The sequence below is a fragment of the Trichosurus vulpecula genome, chromosome 5 (assembly GCF_011100635.1).
Source record: "Trichosurus vulpecula isolate mTriVul1 chromosome 5, mTriVul1.pri, whole genome shotgun sequence".
In the NCBI taxonomy this organism is placed as follows: Eukaryota; Metazoa; Chordata; class Mammalia; order Diprotodontia; family Phalangeridae; genus Trichosurus; species Trichosurus vulpecula.
Window position 1 is genome coordinate 298,669,640 of NC_050577.1, and position 22,099 is coordinate 298,691,738.

Sequence of the window (22,099 nt, forward strand, 5' to 3'; positions counted from 1 at the left end):
CAAGAAGCCTCCTCAGACTTTGAGCTTATGTTGATCTACGAATTCCTAGTGTATTTTTAGTTAGTACCGAATAGTTTGAAAGCATTTGCTTGCTTTTGAATTGCTCCCTGTATATTAATTTTGTCTCCCTCACTAACATATTGAGCAGCAGGACATACTTACTTAATAATTTCCATTTATATAACTTTTTTAAATGAAGTAATTTCTTCATTAGCAACCACATGAAGTAGATATTACAAGTAGTGTTACTCCCAAAATACAGGAAGCATAAGACCCAGAAGGGGGAGGGTGATTTGTGCCCATTAAATGTTGGGCTGGACTTCTTGATCTGAAGTCCAGTGCTGTTCTTACAATACAAGTTCTTATTGATTGATTTGTTTTTTTAAAACAGAATCCTGATTTGGATTTTGAATTTCTTACAACACTTACACCACAGCTTTGTACATATATAAGTATAAACAGTTTGAGAGTATTAGAGAAGGTTTAGAGATTCAACTTTAATCAGAATGTGAGATTCAGTATCCTATTGAAATAGAATGTAAGAAAAAACTTCGGGGGATCTGACAGTCGTCTGTGAAGATGGCAGACACTAAAGCTGACCAGGAGGTGGCCCCAGGAGCTGAAATGAGAGCTGAGGGACATCCCAGGGAGATGGCACCAGCAACTGTGCCCGTCACGGAGGAACCTGGAGCCAGGCTCAGGAAGAAAAGTGGTTTACTGTCAGAAAGATGTGTTGTGCTCCCCAAACTACAGAAGAGGCTATACCCATTAAGTTATTATTCCCAGCGTTAATAAGATCTGTGGTAATGCTCCAGAATCAGCTCTGCTCTGCATCAACAGAAAAGACTGGGCCTTCAGGATTATCTGAAAAGGGTGAAGGGGGAACAGCACTTTGGGGCTAGAAGGAAAACGGAAGGGGCAATATTGTCTGGACAGTGGAAAGATGATGACTAGGAAAGGGGAGCAGCTGTTTGGAGATTAATAAGGAGTGTAGAAGATTGGTTTGAAATCATGTTTCCCATTTGCTTGGTCTGATACTTGGCTGAATTCTAATGGCCAGAATGGTCCGAAGTTCTAAGGCCTCTCCAAGATGTTATGGCCTGTGATCCGCCTTGTACAGCGTGATAGTCGCTCATCCTTCAGTGAGAGAGGATTGCTTAGTTACTAAACTGGATTCCACTGGGGAAATGGCATCTGGTCCTTAAACGTTTTTTTTTCACATGCTTCATCTATTTCATCTTTATATAAAGTTTTAATTAAAAAATAATTTTTAAAAAGGAAAATTTTTAGTACATTTGCTCAAAAATAAAGTTCCAAGGCAGAATCTAAAAGCTGATATTCTGTCTGAACAGGATAGTTTACTATAGACAATGATTTGGAATCTAGAGTTGAAGTAAAATGTGTCCATTTCCTGGAGCTCTTTGTTATTTAAAAATAGCAAACAACATCTTGCCCCAGTGCCTTCTCCAACTTGAGGTCCTGCAAAAGCGTTACGGCCATATCTTAAATTCTTAATAAACTCCTGTATTTGTGACTAAGCTCTTCGGCTGCTGTGTGATGCGTCTCTGGATTTAGCATTATTGTGAGGAGGCTAGATACCTCTTTGCACATCTGGTCCAGGCAGATGTGGCCTGCCCAGACTGCCCTCTCTCCTCCTGATTGCTGCCTCTTCCCCCGCCATTCACGTTGGGGGGAAGATCTTTGGCCCTTGGTGACTGTTTCTCTGGAGGAGGGGGAGCCACACCCCTGAGAGCTTTGGCTTTGTTTCCTCTGGCTTCCCCTCCCCCCACCTCCCATCTCTGTCTTCAGGCTTGAAGTCGGGCAAGTAGCCAAAGAGGAAGGAAACAAGTTTTCAAATGCACCATACTAAAATACAAGACTTGGAGTTTCAGAGTTACAACCTGTTTATGTTGTAAATGGCGGCTGCCATTAGGGTTGTGAATCATGGGAGTATAGATTTCATCTGACTTGAAAGGGGGTGTTGGGTCAGCATACCCATCCAGTTATGTTCTGGAGCTGAGGAAGCTAGGTTCATATTAATATTTTATACTAGTTATTTCGCTAGGCTGCTGCAGGGAGAAAGAACTCTTCGCAGCCTTAATGCACACCATGAATGTGGGCCTTGGACTAAAACACAGCATTCCACATAGTCACAAACTTTTGGGGCAGTGGTTACAAATGCCAATTGAAAATGAATTTCCATGGGGCTCAGAATGGAAAAGAGTCTTGGTCCTGTTCTTGTCTTCAGACTTGTGTATTCAGGACAGTTCTAAAGATGCAGCCTAGTGCCCTTGTCAGTCTCACTGAACAATGCATTCCTTCACACGTCTTTGGAAATCAGGCCATTTCGACCTCTGATTAGTTGTGGACCAGCTGACTTCTCAGGTCCCTTTTAAGTCCCTCTGATTCTGGCAAACGAACACAACTCTGACCATGTTCTGTGTGGGTTGGTTTTGGTTTGGTTTTTGGTTTTTTTTGTTTTTTTGGCAACTTGAATTAAGGGAGGAAAGTCTTTTATTTTTTTAAGTAAAACTAAATAATAAAATCACAAGACCTAAACTTATGCTCTGGTGTTTTTTAAGAAATGTTACTATTATTTTGTTGGACTTTTCATCTTGATGAGATGTTACCATGTTAAATTCCTATAATTTTGTATAAATTAGTGCTATCAACACCACTGATGGAGATTGTCTTCTCTTTTCAGGATTTTGTTTTTGCACTGAATGTAGCCTGGATTGATCCTCACGGGCTTCAAGAGCCCTAGGATACCGTCAAAGGTAAACCTAATACATTTGTATCAATTCTGTACTTAGAATTGTGAGAAACGTGGTTTTTGGTATCACTGGACTTCCTAGGCAGGGCCAAAGTCCTGAGGAAGAACCTTGTGATAATCCCTAGGGAAGGCTGAGTGGTTCCCCTCTTAACACTGCAGTGGGGAATCACAGGACTCCCCAAGGCAGGATGAGGAAGTAAGCCTGAGACAAGTTTCCACTGTTCATTGCTTTCTTTTTCTTAACCTTAAGAAAATCTCCCTTAAGAAAATCCATGTGATTTGCCCATTCTTACCCAAAGAACTCAGGACTAGAGTGGGCAGAGGAAAGCGTTTTATTACACTCCTTGAGAGAGCGGGTGTGGTGCTCGCTGGAATACTCACACTGATACAGCTGCAGGAGCAGGGGTAACCATTCCCTCTACTCCTGCTAGAGTTATGGTTAGTTTACAATCTTTATTTTTTACATAGGTTATACAGTTTATATAGGTAGGATAACATGGATACAGAAGCAAAAGTGAAGTTAATCAGATTTTCCTTGTCTTAGTTTAGGATTAAACTATGTTCTTTTACTTCCCCTACTTTCGCTCTTTAACATATGCAAATTATGTAAATCAGTAGGCCTGGATTCTTGACCAAGACCAGACCCTAGATAAGCTTGAACTGGTTCAAGCAGTTTGGCCTCTCTGATGCCCCTGACTGCCTTCTCAAAGGCTCTAACCTCTCACCTGACTGACCTTGAGGCCTGGTTTCTGCTAAAACTGGGGTGGGGGCGGGGAAGTACACCTTTAGTTCTGTGGAAACAAAACTCATCCTCCCATTTCTTAAAGAATGAATGGGGCAGGAACTTTAAATAAGAACCCAGGGTTCTGACCCATCACTGGCTCCCCATTGCACATGGAACAGAGTCCAGGTTCTTGAATGTGATGTGGGGAGAAAGCAGATGAGGAAATAGCTGAATGGAGTAGAGAAGGCAACAGAAGAATTTTTTTTCTCACAAGAATGGACTGACTGAAGCACGTGTGTAGGTAGGATCATAGGAAGGACCCTTGGAGGTCATCCAGTTCACCTGCCGCATTTTACAGGTGAGGAGATTGAGGCCCAGAGAGCTTTGAAGTGACCTGCCCAAGTTACAGATGCTAAGTAGCAGAGCTAGGTTTTGAACCCAGGTCCTCTGACTTCCGATACAGTGTTCTTTCTCCCACAGTGAAGGTGACATCAAGGGGTGATTGATGGGGCCAGGTCTTAGAGGAGGCATCAGTAGAGATTGGATTGAGGACATATCTTTCTCTAAAACGAGAAGAAAGAAGTAGAGAATTGGAGATGAGACTGAAAAATGGCTCGGAGAAATGAATCATGGGTTGAACTTCAACAAGGAGGAAAGGGCATTCCCAGCAGAATGAACACAGCAAGAATATTTAGGTGGGAGATTGCTCAGGAAGCAGCGTGGCTCGTGGCTGCTATACAGTTATAGGAAAGAACAATTACATTGCGTGGGTATGAAACAGTGTAGAAGGGGAGAGGTGAAAAGGGAGGCCAACACTGAGGAGGGAATAATCACCAGGAAAGCAGATTTCCTGAACCTTGCAGGTCAGGGAGAAAAGAAAAGACCTAGACTGTACATGGGTGCCTTAGATTGCCTCTTAGACACAGAGGGGCGTCTGAACAAACTGCCGGAAGTGAATATGGTGGAATGTTATTACCCTGTGAGAGATGACTCAGAGAGACAATTTTGGAGAGTCCTGGGTAGTTTGAACCATTTCTGTGAGGACAGTGATGTTGGTCATGAAATGCCCTTTGAAAGACTTAGAACTCTGCCCCCTGCGGTGACCGGCCCCTTGTCCCAGCAACAGAGGATGAAGGACGTCACCCACCTGCTAGCAGAGGACGGGGGACCCAGAAGTGGAAAGAGATGGACATTTTGGACATGGCCACACTTAGATTTTTCTGCTTGGTTATGCTTATTTGTTCCAGGTTGAGTTTTTTTTTGTTCAGTTTTTTTTTTTAAGTGATTTCTCCCAAAGAGTGCCACTGTCTCATTTTAAAACATTCACAAGAGGAAAAACAGGTAGGAGTTCAGACGGAGGCACAGACAAGGAATGCATTTCTGAAGGCAGTGTGTTGTGCATTTTCTGTGTGTGTGTGCTGTGACCTCATAGTGGACGCCGTTGGGTTCTCCTGGGTACGTGGAAATGCTCCTTCTGAGGGGTAAGTTTTGGAATATGAGTGAGCACACTGATGCCAACGTCCACCCTGACGCTTCCCTTGCCTTCTCCCTCATCTGCACCTCATCCCCCATCCGCACCTTGCTGTCCATGGCCCTCTGCTGAAGGGCACCGTCAGTCCTCCCAGGCACCAGAGGCAGCAGCCTCACCTTTGCCAGTCCTCATCCTCATTCTCGCTGATCTCTCTGTTGCATCTGATTCCTTAAACTCACTAAGCCTGTCAGTTGCTTCTCTTGCCTGACCCCTTGAGGCAGCTATTCCTGCCATTTCTTTCCTCTGTCCACTCATCTCTTTACGCAGTCCCTTGGCATTCTCATTTAACTTTCAGAACTTCAGCTATCACCTCTATGATGTAGCAGTGCCAACCACAACCATTTATTAAGCACTAGCTGTATGCAGAGCACTGTGCCAGGCACTGGGAGAGACAGAATGATTAAATAGGATGTAGTCCTTGCTCTCATGGAGTTTTCAGTCCAGTAAGGAGATCAGACTCCTCCCCACCCCCAGGTGGCTAAAGAGGAGAGAATCTCCAGTATGAAGGGCTGGAGAAAGAGAGTTGAAGCATTGCCCCGAGGTCACCTGGCACAGAAGAGGTCACTGCTAACCGTGGCAGACAGTCATGTAGAGGGGCAGAAGGAAACTTGGATTGTGAGCAGGGGGGAGCAGGGCACTGCCAAAGCAGAGGCATCACATGTTTAAGAGATGGTAAAAATGATGATGATGATGATGGCTAGCATTTAAATAGTGCTTTACAATTATCAGTTCATTTTATCCTCACAGCAACCCTGGGAGGCCCATGCAGTTATTATCTCATTATGCAGATGAGGAAACTGAGGCAGGACATGTCCGAGGCAGGATTTGAACACAGGCCTTCCTCACTGCCAGTCCAGCTCTCTGTCAGCTGCGCCACCCAGCCGGAGCTAAGGCCTTTCAGAAGAGGGCCTGAGCCTGTTTATAAGCAGATTATCGGGAGCTAGGGGTGAGGGTGAGGTTGAAAATGCATGAGAGAAGATGATATCCAGGAGTGCCTGCCCACCTCCCAGATCTCTGCTCCACAGCCTTAATCTCCCCAGGCTGTGACCAACATGTCTGCCTTGCTGTGGATGTCAGCTCAGTGAGTTTAAACTAAGCTGGTTATTTTCCTCTCAGTGTCTGTTCTTCCTTGCGACAGCTGTTCCTCTCACTGGCCCCATGACTCACCTGTGTTGATACTACAGTGAGGCCTTCCTTCCCAGTCTGCTACCTCTGTCCCTCAGGATTCCAGGAGCCTCTGAGGGCACTATTACGCTAGCCCCCACTGGATGTCAGGCACATGGGGCCGGTGACAAAGCTCCCCAGTTCCAGTTAGCCACTTAGCATTGGTGAGCTTTGTCCGAGAGACATTTACTTCAAAGATCTCAATCCCCCCTCCCATCCACCTCAGTTATTGGGGAGGGAGGCTCAGTCTCATGCAGTTCTGACACGGCATTGGCCCCCAAGTTCATATCTCTGCTGGACGGTCCTTGTCTCAGCTTCCTCTGGGCACCAATGCCATGCTGGCTGTGGCATGCAGCAATGCCAGGGTGCCATTTTGAGCTTTCAGAGGCTCCCATCTCCTTCATCTAGAAGGGGAAAGAAGGAATTCAGAAGGAAACCAAGGACTGAGGCCCTTTCTCAGGCCCCATGGCCTCCGAGTGGAGAAAGCCCCTTCCAGCATTGCATCTTACTGGAGACAAGTCATAGCACTCAAGCATCGCTGAAGGGACAGGGACTGCGGGGCTGCAGCCAATGCTAGTGGACATTTTGATGGTGCGTCAGCCTGTCCAGGAGCTATAGGGTCCCCTTCTGTGTGGGGTGGTGGGGCCCTCTACACACACACCCCATGCTGGGTTTTGCTTTGCCTTCTCCCTTAGGTTACTGTTAATTCTCCTTCCACAGTCTTAGCTGTCCTCTCCTTCTACTCTCCGCCTGTCCTTCCCACTGTGCTGCTGAGGGAGTCTTTTTTTGGTGCACCAGTCTGATGGCCATCCTCCTCAGCTCCATGTTCCCTGGCTCCTTGTTGGCCGCTGGTGATGACTCCATCCAGTTCTGTCCAGCAGGCATTGAATGGGCATCAGCTCAGGCTGCCTGCCATTCTAGGCAGAGCCACAAACAATCCATGCCTTCGACCAGCCTGCCCTCTGTGGGGAAGGTGTGCAGGACGGGGCAGGGCAGAGCCCCAACACTTAAGTGCTGGAGGAAAGACAGGCCTCTCCTCAAAGGGGAAAATGAGTGTGGGTCTGATATTCAAGGTCATTCCCAGTCCAGATGGACTGTCCTTCCCCCACCCCCACCATCCCAGCTGTAGCTCCTGCTTCCTTCCAGAAGCCTTCCCCCTGTCCTTCCTCTTTCCATACATTGACCTTTCTTCCCTTGGACCTCACGGAGTACTTTGTTTACCCTCCATTAACGTGCTGCAGAAATGAACTGTTTGAGTTACTTGTGTATAGGTCATTTTCTTTGACTAGATCACAAGGGCCAGGCAGGCAGGGACTGTCTTATCTTAATTTGGCTTCCCTTTTCCTGCTTGTATACACAGTCCAAAAGTGTTTTCGGAAAAGTGTTATGGTCTCCTCTGAGGGGGTCCTTGTCCACCAAGGACCTGTCTCGGCACACAATGAATGAAGCAGGAGTCAAGGTGGGAGCAACTCTGATTTATTGGGGGAAATCATCCGTTCTTATAGGGTTTGCAATGCGTGATCATAAGCAAGGGGCCAATGATTATGATGATGACAGCATGGGAAAGAACAGAAATGTTGCAGTACAGGCATCCGCATGGGCATGGGAATAATCGGGAATGTTGCCATATAGTCAGCATCTCTGTATCAGAGCTACGTGGGCTACGTGGGACATGAGGCAGGATGTCCCAGTAAAGTATCAAAGACGTCCTAGTAAAGTAACAAGGCACTGCATTAGGTAATGGTCAGCAGCATTAGGTAATGGCCAACTGGGTCTCTCCTATGAGACCTGTCTGTGTCCCCCCAAGCACAGGCCAGGTGCTGGTGGTACTAACAGACCCGGGGTCGGCACCAACCCCTTACAGAAAAGTCCATGTCCAGTGCCCCCTCTTCCAGGAAGCCTTCTCTGGTTTTCCCCAGCCACCACTGCTTGTCCTCTCTTCTGAACTTTCCTAGCCATGTGTTCACATTCCCATCTTAGCACTTGGTGCATTCTGCCTTGGGTTCTCATTCTTTCTCAGTGGCTTTTCTCTGTAGCTAATTGTAAGCTCTTTGAGGTTTAGGGTCTTAGTCATTTTTCTATATAGTGCTTCATACATCCCAAGCTACCAGTATGTGTTTGTTGAATGAATGAACCTTTAGAGACATGGATGGAAATTTAAACTATAGAACCCACTACACCTATTTTGAGTGCGTATACACCAGGCCAAATGCAAATGTTTTCAAGTACTGGAATTTAGGATGTAAAAGTTGGTGACCGTTGCTTCGGTCTATGAAACTTAGAAAGCAATGTTCTGGTTACTAGGTATGGAATTTGGCTTGAGTTTAATTCTGAGTATTAAATTAGTTTATTATCTCATTTGTTCTCAAATGGAGATGAGCTTTTAAAAATTACTTTCTTCTAAATTTTATGGAAAACCCAGGACAGATACCACATGATACCACTTTTCGTTAGTCATCAACATGTAGTGACTTCTGTACTGTGTGCTGAGCATTTATAAGTTCAGGACTGCCCATGTGGTCAGCATTTGCCACATGTTCTGACCTACTGACTGACCTGTGATGAAATGATACAATGGAGTTAGAATTCGGACGCAGACATGTCCTTAATCCTGTGATGACTTTAGCATTATTTGGCTCCTCCTCCCAGCTCTGCTAGGACCTTCCTTCTTTCCCCCTTCTCCTTCCTTAAGTTAAGTTACTGCCTTGACCTGATACTCCCTGAATACTCAGATCCCACAAACATGCTCCCCTTATTGTCTTCTCCTGCCAGGGAAATACTATGAGCCAGTTTGCTAAAATCCCACTTAGATACCGGTATCCAGTGTAGTGCCTGTAAAATGGACTTCAGGAGACTTGATGTAGTTGAGAGCCGTAGAGTGTGCCCACCTGAAAAGTAGGAACACCAGCAAAGCAGTGCCACAGTGAATGCACCAGAATTCACTGTGCATGGGAAAAGGAGCTGAGTCATTTCAGGTTAATTGGATGTTGCTTCCCCTCAGACTTGTTATCGTCTGTGTTTTTAAAGGAGGACAGAGACATGGATCGTTGAGGAAGGGAGGACATTTCAGATGGGGCGGGGTATGAGGAATGTGTAAAGTTACCGTGTCAGGGACAAGAAAGTTGTGTGGGGGTCAGGGTGGGCAGTTCTGGTGAGTTGGAGCAGAGTACACTGGAGAGCAGCAAGAAATAAAGTTGGTAAAAAGCTTAAGAGAGAGTGAATGATGGTCTTAGAGCTAGTACGAAAAGGTTGGCCCAAGAGATTGACTTCCATTTTGGACATGTTAAGTTTCAGGTGCACTTGGGGCATTCAAAAGGACACATCCTGTGTGGAGCCAGAGATATGGGGCTGAATGAAGGGTGGGAAAATTCTGAGCAGGAAACCTCCATTTGGAAGTTCATTTAGGCAACAAGTTTTGTTGAATGCCTTCTCTGTAGAGGGAGCACAAAGCATATAAAAGATTCAGTCCCTGCCTTTAAATAGCTTACAGTTTAGTTCAGGACACACACACACACACACACACACACACACACACACACACACACGGTTAAAATGGGCCAATAAGGGTTAAAATGGGCTGCTGAGTAGAGCTACAATAGAAACAGGAAGAAGGGAGAATGGCCTGATTTAGAGTACTTAGAGAAGGTGGGACTTGAGCTGCACCCTAGTGGGAAGGTTTGGAACAATAGAAAGAAGAAGGGAGGGAAGGCATGGCTAGCAGAAAGATAGCAGCTGTGCATATGTCGCTGTGGGGGTGACTGTCCTGAGCACCAGCATTTGTGAAGAGCCCGCCATTGTTCCCTTCCCACTTAATGCTTTAGAGTCCAAAGTGAAAGCTCTAAAAGCACAATGTTAGAAGGAAAGACAAAGTATCTTCTCCCTTTCCTTGAAGGGACCATACACAGAGTAGGAGGGAAGCAGGTCTTCCAAGGCCACTTGTAATATGATTGTAGTGAGACCCACCTTCTGGAACCATCCATTATGTCTTCAGCTTCTTAGATTTATGCCATTCCTAGGTGAAATAGAACCTGTGATAGTAATGGCATCAGAAATGATGTGAGGACTTCCTACCATCTTTCTTGAGGGCAAACCCTGGTTTTTTTTTTGTCTCTTGCAAATCTAGCACCCAGCACAGAGCCTGCCTAGAACATAGTAGGCATTTATGCTTGTTGACTGCTTGACTGATACACTGCACCTTATGGTGACAGAGAATTTGTCTACCTGTAGGCCGTAATACCGATTGAAACCATGCGTATAAACGAAGACCTTGGAAACAGGGATAGATTACCCAGAGAAAACATTCCTTTGTCTCTTTCATGTTGTATTCTGGATGGGGTGCACTTAAAAATTACTAGGGATTCAAAAATATTTATACTTGGATTGTATAAGGCATTTGTGTTATATATGAATAATTATTCATCAGGGATCATTTTTTAATTAATTAAAAACAGTGCTTTCAGAAGTTTTCAAGTCTGTCACTTTTTAATAAAATTGTAATCAACTTATTAATAAACTCATTATAATAAACTTGATTCATTTAACCTTTTTAGAGGAAAAATGATAACTTCTGTAGTATTGTAAGCAACAAACTTATTCTAGTTAACTAGGGTACGATTTGTTATCTAAATATCATTTAAAATTTTTTTTAATGTAGGGACAGTAATTACAACACATTTTAACACCACCTAATAAAACACTGAGAATGTTAAGCATAAAAACATCAGCTCAAGGGGCCCAAGCAATTGAAATACTTAGCCAAATAAAATCGAAAAATCTGGCTTTGTTCAGTGCCCCCATTCCCCAGATCTCACAAAATAAACTGCCAACTAATTAAAGGCCAACACTTGAGTTATTCATGGTCCCAGGCACATGTGATTTCAGCAGACCCTTTGAAAACAACATTCTCTTTTTGTGTGGTGATTTCATTGTATTTTTTCCTTTCTACTTTCTGTTTCTTTTAGGCCGTATTTGTGTGTTTCTGCAGAGTTTTGCACAGATTCTGTTCCCATGCAAACCGATGAGGGAGAAATATTGGAAGAAAGCTACTCGGAGGTCAGTGAAGGCCTAAGGGGTTCAGTGGTTAAAGCGTCGCTCTGGACACCAAGGAGGTGTCTCTGAGGGAGGGGGAGGCATGGGAAACACCGTTCTTCTTGTCAGCTGAGATTGATGGAGCACCTGTCATGTGCTGCTTGTCTTAAGAGTTATATTCCCTTATCATCTCACCTGTAGTTTGCTTGTATAGATGAGTAACGTGAGGTATTCTAAATCATAGTTTGTTTTGAAACTTGTTTAAGATGTATTTCAAATAAATTTTCATTGAAGAATGATCTGTTACCTTAAGAAGTTACTGCGAGGTGAACCATCTCTCACCATTGACATTAATCACCCCGTAGCCTATCATGTGCCCAAGGGAAATCCCTGCCCTGTCCCTGGGCCTCATTCTCTTCCTCTCTAAAATGGGACCAGTCGTCCTAGATGTCCTCTGATGTCCCTTCCACCTCTTGACTGAGGCTCCTGTAGCTACTTGGGAGACTTTTGGATCAGGCTGCGTTACAGAGCACCTGTCATCAGAAACATTGATACTGCGTGCTCATTTTGCCAAGCCAGATATCTAGATTTTAAAAATATCTTAATTGAATGAACAGTTTGGGGCACCCTCCCCAAAGCATACATCCCCCAGGTTCCTCCAGTTCTTCTAGCAGACCTTTAGTCTGCCCTTGGCGTATGCTCTCTTCCAGGGTTATGCCTGCTAGGCTTATAAATTGCTCCCTTGCTCTGGAGTGTTTCCCTGGGCTTCTCGGAACCCGGGCTTTTTCCTCATAGTTAGATGCTCTTTTGCCCCTCGTGTCTTCATTTTCTCTACTGAGGACAGCTGCCCAGGGGCACCACCTTTGTTTCTTCTAGATCGATCTTGGCTATATAACATCTGAACTTACTCTGGAGGGTTTTTTTGGTACAGAGCTGGGTGGGGGTGGGGAGGTCTATTTGTAGCCATGTAGAGCATCTGGATCTTTCTCCTTAAAGGGACTCCTCGAGAGAGTAGCCAGGACTAGACCAAAATGGTCTTTGGGAAGGAGCGTTGACTTTGGTCTCAGAGGACCTGGGTTCACACACTGCCTCTCTTGCTTTCTACCGGTGCTGCTGGGCAATCACTTCACCTTTTTGGGCTTCAGTTTTCTCATCTTTAAAATGACAGGTTTGGAGCTGATGGCCCTTGAAGCCCACTCACACAATCACCACGTGGGTTCAGACCTTTATTTCTCTCTAACCTAGAATACTGTTAGTCTCCTAATTGGTTTTTTTGCTTTTAGGCTCTCCCTTTTCAATCAACCTCATTCTACCCCTCATTCCTGGCCACCCACTTTTATAATTTTGAAAAAAGATCGATTTAAATTTCACATGTGATTAAAAATCACTGTTGTTGTTAAGTCCATCAGTCATGTCTGATTCTCCATGACCCCATGAACCATACAGCATGCCAGGCCCTTGTGTCCTCCACTATCTCTCAGAGTCTGTCTAAGCTGATGTTTGTTGTTTCTATGACATTATCTCTCTATCTCATCCTCTGTCATCCCTTCCTTCTTTTTCCTTCCGTCTTTCCCAACATCAGGGTCTTTTTCAGCGAGTCCTATCTTCTCATTATGTGGCTGAAGTATTTAAGCTTCAGCTTCAGTATTTGACCTTGCAGTGAATAGCCTGCGTTAATGTTTTTAAGTGTTGACTGATTCTATCTCCTTGCTGTCCAAGAGACTCTCCAAAGTCCTCACCAGCAGCACAATTCAAAAGTGTCAGTAATGCAGCTCTCATAGCCATATATCGCTACTGGAAAAACCATAGCTTTGCCTATACAGACCTTTGTCAAGAAGGTGATGTCTCTGCTTTTTAGTCTGCTGTCCAGATTTGCCATAGCTTTCCTTCCAGGGAGCAGGCATCTTTTAACTTCATGGCTACAGTCTCAGTCGGTAATGATCTTCAAGCCCAAGAGTATAAAATCTGACACTACTTCCATTTCTTCTCCATCTGTTTGCCAGGAAATGATGAGACCAGTTGCCAAGATCTTAGTTTTTTTTATGTTAAGCTTCAAGCCAGCTTTTACACCCTCATCAAGAGGTTTCCTAATTCCTCTTCACTTTCTGCCATCAGAGTGGTATTGTATGCATAACTGAGATTGTTGATATTTCTCCTGGAAACCTTGATTCCAGCTTTTGATTCATCTAGCCTGGCATTTCACAGGATGTACTCTGCAATATAAGTTAAATAAGGTGACAGCGTACAGCCTTGTTGAACTCCTTTTCCAATCTTAAACCAATTAGTCATCCCATCTTCAGTTCTAACTGTTGCTTCTTGGCGCACATGCAGGGTCCTCATGAGACACATAAGATGATCTGGCACTCCCATCTCTTTGAGGACTTGTCACATTTTATTGTGATCCATACTATTATAATAAATATATAAAATCACTATTGTACCCTAATTTATCAATTAATAAATAGGAAAAAAGCAAAAGTAGCAAAGAGGCTATAATGGTATTTAAGGAAGATACTTCCTATAACCAGTTTAGGTTTCTATCAAGGCCATATGGATTTGATGTTAGGAAAACTACGAAAAAGAATTGCAGGGGTGGAAGAGACTTTCAAGGCCTTCATCTGGTCTGAGCCATACCTGACTGAAAATCCCCTCTGAAGTGTCTCCATAAAGGAAGCAGCCGTGTAGCCTTTGCTTGAAGATCCCTGTTGGGAAACCCATTATCTCCCAGACAGCCCGTTGTACTCTTGAACAGCTCTGATTATGAGGCACTTTGTTCTTACATTAAGCTTAAATTTGCCTCTTTGTAACTTTCTCTTATTTCTACTATTTGGCCCTCTGGCGTCATTCAGAATAGTGTCCTCCCTCTTCTGCATAATAGCAATCCTAACCTATATAGGGGGCTGTTATGACCCCCTCTCCTGAGTCTTTTCTTCCCTTGTCTGTGCACCCCCAATGACATCAGCCCTTTGCCATATCAGTCATTCCTCCCTTGTGTGGTACATGGATGTGAGCACTACCAAATGCATGTAGTGAACACAGGCACTCACGATGACACTGTCATTCCCTTCCTTGTGGACACAGCTTCCCTTAGTGTCGTTTATCATCAGCTGAGTTTTTTTTGGCTGCTATATCACAAAGTACAACATAATAAAAGCAATCAGAATCACTTGATTATCTTAATGGATGCAGAAAAAGCCTTTGGCAAAATGCAGTCATTTAAAAAGCACATAGATAAATGGACCTTTCCTTAAAATAAGATAAATAGTATTTACCTAAAACTAAGAGTATTATTGGTAATGGAGAAACACTAGATGCCTTTTTAGTAGTATCAGGGGTAAAGCAAGGGTGTCCATTGCCATGTGTTGGCAGGAGGGAAGGATGAGAGGGGTGTAGCAGGATAGAAAGCAGGCTGTTGCTGAACTGGTTAGTCATAGAATCAAGACTGTCTGTGAAGGGAGGAAAATGAGGCCAGAAGACAGTTGATGGATGAATAAAATAAGGAGAGATTGAGGGGTGGATACTGTGGTGAGGCGTTAGCGGGGAGAGTCACAGGGAGACCTGGAAGGACAGGAGACTAGGATCAGACCTCTCAGTGTTACAGGGTCAGAGTAAGAATCAGGAGGAGGAGAGCTGACATCTGTGTAGCCCTCTGGTGTTTAAAAAGGTCTTTTTCTCATTTGGTCCTCACAGCACTCCTGGAAGGGGAGGGATTCCAATTTACAGATGAAGAAATAGCAGTTTGGAGCGGTTCTGTGACTTGTCTCCCAAATAGTACTTATACCCCTGTCTTTCATGAGCCCCAGGTCCCACCTCCGCAATGCCGGACCATAGGGGTGGCACACAGTGTTAGGCCAAAAGCTTTAATTTTTTTAATTTAATTTTTAAATTTTAATTTCTTAAATTTTTTTAACAAAAATAATTTTATAAAAATTAATTTAAATTTTATAAGTTATAAAAATCACTGAAGCATCGCAGTTTGTTTTACATTGCTGTGATGAAGAAGATGTTTATGCAGAAGAGTGACTAGGCTTGTGTCACCAGAGCAGTCTTTCCAGACCAGCAGCTGGAAAGGGGACCAGACTGTGGAGAAGGCTCAGTTTTGCCTTTTTTTTTAAGGATATAGGAGATTGTTGAAGGTCTTTGAACAGAAGAGTAACATGCTTACACCTGTGTTTTAGTATGACTAGTGGCAGGGGACAGTCTGCAGAATAGGTTGGGAGGGGTGGGGAAGAGGATGAAAGCAAGAAGACCAATTAGGAAGACAGTTCAGTGCTGGAGGGCATAGGTAAAAGAGCAGGAGGCCAAGGTCTGAGCCTGGGGGGTGATTTGCTTTCAGCTGGGGGCGGTGGCAGGGAAAGCCGGCTACTTTCTATGCATCCCAGAAGTGCAAGGAGTCCTGTCGGGTACCATGGGGCAAAGTGAGGGAGTAAGGCCTGAAATGTGAAAGTAGAGGAACAGGAGTGTCCCAGGGGTCACTGCAGTGGCTGGAGGAATAAAAGAGAGAGGCTGTCAGGGTGATGCCTGCAGGGAAGAACTGTTCAGGAGGGTGAAAAGTCTCCAACAAGAAGTTTAAAAGCAGCGGCTCAGCCAACGTCCTAAAACCTGCTTTTAGCCTCTTCTTTCCCAGAGGGCCTCCACTTGAGCCAGAGTGAAGCCCAGACTGCCCCAAGTCTCCCCCACGGAGTCCTTGCTTGAAAGAGTCCTGGCTGGTGTTGTGGGAGGCCAGGCCAGAGTTAACTCATACCTCCTCACTTCTACCAGTATACTGGCCCACAGTGTCCTGGCCCCTGGCCACCAACAACAGGAGACCAGGGTCAAAAAAGTCAGTGTTATCCACAACAGCCTACCCTTTCCTCCCAGAAGCAAAGCTGAAGGGGTCCAATCAAACTTCATAAAAAGTTCACATGGACCTACCCCTATTGCCAGCCCATCTGGCTGGCAGGGACTCCTCTTTCTTTTGGCCAGAGTGCATCTTGCTGCTGCTTAAATGAAGTATTAATCGGGACCTGGTACTCTGAATGATGCCCTTTTTTTAAACTTGTACTAGATGTGGCACCGCCAAGAGGGAGAGATGTGAGCGAGATTAGGGGTTAAGTTGATAGTACCTGGTGATTGGATTGACTCTTGAAAGGTCAAGGAGAGCAGAGAGCCAGAGGTTATGCCAAGGTTTCAGTTGGGAATCTGGTCGAATGATGGCACCACTGACAGAAGAAACAGAGAAGCCAAGAGGGACAGATGAGGACACCACGTTTGAGGGGATAGAACGTGGGCCTCGGGCCATGGCAAGAGGTGGCTTTGGAAGGTACCATCTAAACTTGGGTGTGACACCAGATTCCCAAAGTTGAAAGAGAGGACCAAGAGCAGGACCTTGGAGAACACCTCCCTCCTGGAGCCCAATGGCAAAGATCAAGACAACAGTCAGAAAGGAGAAGAGGCCAAGAGGGAGCAGGAGGAGATGACAGGGACCCACAAGGTCCTTGTGGTCAGCAGGGAAGGAGGCTGGAAAAAACCTAGCCTTCTGTTATTTGATAGAAAACATTGGTGAGAGCCCATCTGGCCTGATCCGTTTGTAGTGACCTCATGCCTGTTCTCAAGGGTTGCCTCTTGTTCTTTCTAAGTACATGGAAACCATCTGTTGAGCAATCTTCAACTGTCTTGGGAATGATCGAGTCTATCATCTGAAGCACCTGTAGTCTTAAAATTGTTTTTCTTTTTAAAAATCAGATTTTTTTGGTTTATTGACATCACTTCCCCAATGCCTTGAACCCCCTCTTGTGATAACTAGAAATGGGCGGAACAGACTGCCATCCTGTGTGTCACTCACCCCCTTTCCACCAGCCCTGCCTTTGCTGTGCATCGTTTGCTCTGGGAGCAGAAATCAGATGACTCCTGCTGCTCTTGCTCCTGGAAAGAGCTTGACAGTCAGCCGTCCTCTGGCCATGCCAGGCCTACAATCCTAGTGATGCCTCCCTGGCCACTCTCATCTCTGCCAGTGGAGTGGAAGCTTCTTGAGGATAAGGGTGTTGTCTCGTGTTCTCAGGACAGCCCTTGCCATGTAGTGTGAGTGCTCAGGAAATGCTTGAGTTCATTCTGACAGAGTACAAGCCTTCCCCAATTGCAGCCTCTCTTTCTACCGAGTGGAAGAAGAGATATCATCCTCAGCCCTGGAGAATCAGGTTTGCTCATTGTGTTCATCTACATGCTGATCTCTTGGTGTCATTTTTCTTTAGTTATTGTGCTTTGGGAACCACGTTCTTTTCCTTCCTGAGCATTGAAACAGTATTTTTCTGTTTCCTGTCTTACAGCACCTCTTTCGTTCCTTTTAATTCCCCAGAGATCATTGACACCAACTTGGCAGTGGGATCTCCGTATTCGGGCAGCTTAGTGAGGTGTTCTCTGGCACCTCCCTTTCTTGGGCTTCAATTACCCCTTCGAAGTTTTTGTTCCATTCATTTCAATTTACAGATGATTCTCTTCTCCTCAACAACATACATTGACTGCCCCGAGCAATCATTCTTTGCTTGGCTTGGTGTTCTTTGTAGCGTAGTATTTTCATCACCTTTGGCATTTTTTTACAAGCCTTGTAGCTTTCCTGACGATGTTCTTAGAAGTCGGTTCCCTCCTTTGCCAGTTGTCATCTTTTCTTGCCTTTGTTTCATCTTTTGTACGTTTTATTTTTCTACGTTGTTATTATTGTACATCTTATATGAGCTCATTGCTAACAGCATAGCTCTTTGTCTCTTTAGACTTCACCCTCTTTTCTTGCTTGTTAGGATTATTTACAATTTTCTTGTCTTTTAAATTTATTTATTAATATGTTTTATTTTCACCTTACCTACATCTCCTAGTATTTCCCTTCTCCTCCTCCCTGAGAGCAATACCTCATAACCAGAATTTTGAAAGAGAGGGGAAAAAACAGTTTAGCCAAACTAAGCCATTCAGTATATGCCTCCAAAAGGGAAGGGAGGGGACTGCGTCCTCACGCTGCTTCCTCCCAGAGGGCCAAGCTCACTCGAATGACACGGTGGGCATTTTCAGTAGTTTGGGTCCTATTCTTTCCATTTACGTTGCTGTAGTCCTCCTTTCTTCTTCTGGTTGTGCTTACTTTACTCTGTGTTCCAGAAGTCTTCCTAGGTTTCTTTGTAGTTGTCATTTGTCATTTCCCCTTCTCTTTGGATGTTTTATGGGCTTCTCAAACTCAACATGTCTGAAACAGAACTCGGGATCTCTCGCTGAAAATCTTCACCTCTTCCTGACTTTTACCGTCAAGACCATCGTTAGCCTTCCTATGTAGGCCCACAACCTGGTTGTCCTCTGTGACTCCTCAGTTAAACTCGCTTCACATAACCAATCTTTTGTCAAATTTTGTTGTTTGTGCCTTCACAACATTTTTCTTTTGTATCCACCCCCTTCTTGCCACTCATACAGCCAATATCTTGTTATAGGCCTTCATCACTTTTCACCTGGACTAGTGCAAGTTTTCTTTTTAATTATCTGTATATATTTTTCCAATCAGCAAAAACATCCTTCTCTCCCTCCCATATTAACCTCCCCCCAAATAGAGAACTAAAGAAAAATAAACTCATTACAAATCTGTATCATCCAGCAAGACAAATTTATGTATTGACGAGGTCCAAAACAATATTATCTCATTCTCCTGAGTTCTTCTCCTTCCTTCCTTCCTTCCTTCCTTCCTTTTTCTCTTCTGTCCTTCCTCCCTTTGCTCTCTGTCTCCCTTCCCTTCTCTCCTTCCCTCTTTCCTTCCTTCACTCACTTTTATTTCCAGTTCCCAATTGTCTCCCTACTTCCCTCTTTCCCTCCCACTGAGAAGGCAGGAAAACAAAAACCATTAAATATATGTATAGTAGTGCAAAATAGATTCTCACGTTAGCCATGTCTAAAAAAAGAGAAAGAGAAGAAAACAGGCCTCTGTCTGTACTCTTGAGTCCCTTCTATCAGAAAGTAGGCAGCATATTTCATTGAGTTCCCTGGAACCTTGGTTGGTCATTACACTGATAAAAATCCTTAAGTTTTTCAGTTATGTTTATCTTCTTGATATTACTGTAAAAATTGTTCACTGTAGAAATCGTCCTCCTGGTTTTACTCACTTCACTTCATATCAGTTCATATAAATCTGCCCAGGTTTCTCTGAAACCACCCCCGTTCATCATTTCTTCCAGCACAATGGTATTACTTGTTCAGCTATTCCACCCAGATTCTTGTTCTTTTCTACTTCAAAAAAAGGTATAAATATTTTAGAATACTCTTAGTTAGAATTTGTTTTGCTTAGGACTGATTCCTTCCTTCATCTACCCTCCCACGAATTCCTCCTTCTCTCTTCTCCCTTTACACTTCTATTTCCCTGTTGAGTAAAATGTATTTCTGTACCCATCCATGCATGTGTGTGCATGTGTGTGTGTGTGTACTTTTGTATCCCTCGAGCTTAGCCCAGTGCCTGGCCAATAACAAGCAGGTAATAAAGGCGTATTGAGTTATAAAGACAGACAATTTTGGTTTAGGAACTCTGATCACTGCAGTTACTTAGCATGATTCCAGGGAACGATGAAGCAGGCCCTTTACTTCCTGATGGACGGTCACGGACTCAAGATGTGGGATGAAACATAGATTTGGGGAATATGACCAGTGTGGGAATTTGTTTTGCTTGACTCTGCATTGCTGTACAAGGATTTGGTTTTTCTTTTTTTTAAATGGGAGAAGGGAGCTGGAAGAGAGAATTATTAATTGAAAAGAAATTAAATAAAAACAAAAAAATTCTGATATTCACGTACCACAATCTGTTTATCCGTCTGTGGACACTCACCTTCTTTCCAGTTCTTGGCTCCTATAAAAAGTGCTGCTATAAATATTTTTATGTATATAAGAACTTTCTTTTTATCATTGAAATCTTTGGAATTGAAGCCTTACAGTGCATTTTAGTCACTTTCTTAGAATAACGCCAAATTATTTTGCAGAATGGTTAGGCTAATTTATATCTCTACCAGCAGTAACATGAGTATGTCTGCCTTTCTGCAAACCCTCCACCATCAGTTCTTCACATCTTTTGTGCTCTTGGCCAATTTGCTGGCAGCAAGGTGAAGCCCTAGAATTGTTTTGATTTGTAGTTCTCTTAATATTAGTGAGTTGTATTTTAACATGGTTTTTAATAGCTTGTCATTTTTCTTTTGAGAATTGTTTCTCTCTTTTAACCACTTGTTTCCTAGCTGTGTGTGTAGCTGTGTGTATTTGGGATATCACACCTTTCCTTATCAAAGATATTTGATATAAAGATTTTTTTTCCTACCCAACCACTTTCCTTCTTATTCTTGTTCATTATTTTGTTGAGTCACTCACAGTTTTGTTGTCAGAAATTAATTCTTAAGAGTGTCTCATCCCTCTTTGAGTAATTTTTTGTCTTAGATTCAGAAGCCCTGGGACCACACTTGTCTTTTATCAGAACATTTAGAATACATTTCCATTGAGGAGACATGTCAGACTGTGTAATTTTCCACCCCCTTGGCATTGTATCATCTAAGATGACATAGTTGAACATAGCACTCCTTCATGTATTTAAAAAACCCTACCCTGAACACAGATTTGAGACTACATCTGTAATACTGTACAATACAAAAGCACGTATTGATTCAGTCCGTAAGTACATATTAACACCTGCTGTATGCCAGGCATTAAGTGCAGCTCTGGCAATTGAGGCAGAAGCCTGACAGTCCTTTTCCTCAGACAGTTTCTATTCTAACAGGTGGGAAAGGCAACATGTGCATATGTGAGAGCGGAATCAGGAGAGGTTCATGGAGAATCAGGTTCCTGGAGAAGCTGGTGCTGGAGCTGAGTGTTGGAGGAATTCTGAGCTAGCGGGAGGCCAAGATGAGCGGGGCAGGGGGCATTCCAAGCATGAGGGCCAACCATGAAAAGGTTTGGAGATGGGAAATGGAGAGTGGATGAGGGAGCATGCAGGCATGCAGACCCCAGATGTTGGGGAGATGACTGTGGAGCCCATGAGGAAAAGAGCATCCCAGACAGAGCCTTTGGGTGCACTTAATGGGCAGGGAATGCCTGATGCCCCAGCAAAGGAGACTGAGGATGGTACACAGATCAAAGAGAGCACGTCAGTGATCATAGGAGTGGTCAGGTGGAACACACACTGAAGAAAGGCTGTTGGATTGGGCCATGCAGAGATCTCTGTGCAACTCTGGAGAGTTGCCACATTGCAGGGGGCTCAGACAACAGTGAGAGGAAGGACACAGAGGAGTTTTGCAGAGAAAGGAAAGACAGAAAAGTATGTAGTGGGGAGGGGAGGGTTTTTAATTATCAGAGGGGCTTGAGTGTGTTGTGGGCATCAGGGAGGGAACCAGGATATAGGGAAAGATTGAGTATTCAATAGACCCAGAGGGGCTGGAGAAGGGGGGAGAGGAGGGGATCAAGGGCACAGTATAGAAGGGCTGGCCTTGACCTGGAGAAAGGTCATCTTTTTTGAGATCGAAGTTCTGGAGGAAGTGGTGGGGACGGAGTACACGTTGGAGGAGAAGAGGGAGCTTGTGGTGAAAGGCCTGGATTTCCTCAGTAAATAGGAGATGAGGTCCTTCCCACACCTGGGAATGTGTGCGCAGAGGGTGCAGTGGAAGGCTGAGGCAGAGAAGGTTTGGATCCGCTGTGGTGGTGAGTGGGCCTGACTCAGTTAGAAGGTGGTGGAACCTGATGGATGCAAATGCAAACAAGAGTAGAGGGAGGAGCCTCTTTTCTCTAGCATTTGTTTTAGAAGTGCTAGCCAACCATGGCAATATAAGCACAAATCTCCAAATGTGGACTGCTCCCTATCCTCTGTATCAGTTCGGACAAATCTTTCCAGGTGTCTTTGACACCTTCC

General features: G+C 44.3%; 1 protein-coding gene across 1 annotated transcript in view; it reads left to right on the forward strand.

Annotated features, from left to right (window-relative positions):
• TNRC6B (trinucleotide repeat containing adaptor 6B) overlaps positions 1-22,099 on the forward strand; it is a 229,753-nt gene that overhangs the window by 34,118 nt on the left and 173,536 nt on the right. The window contains exons 2-3 of the mRNA XM_036759875.1: positions 2,705-2,777; positions 11,154-11,244. Of these exons, the coding sequence (XP_036615770.1) occupies positions 11,200-11,244 (45 nt within the window). The 5' untranslated portion in view covers positions 2,705-2,777; positions 11,154-11,199. The remainder of the gene's footprint in view (positions 1-2,704; positions 2,778-11,153; positions 11,245-22,099) is intronic.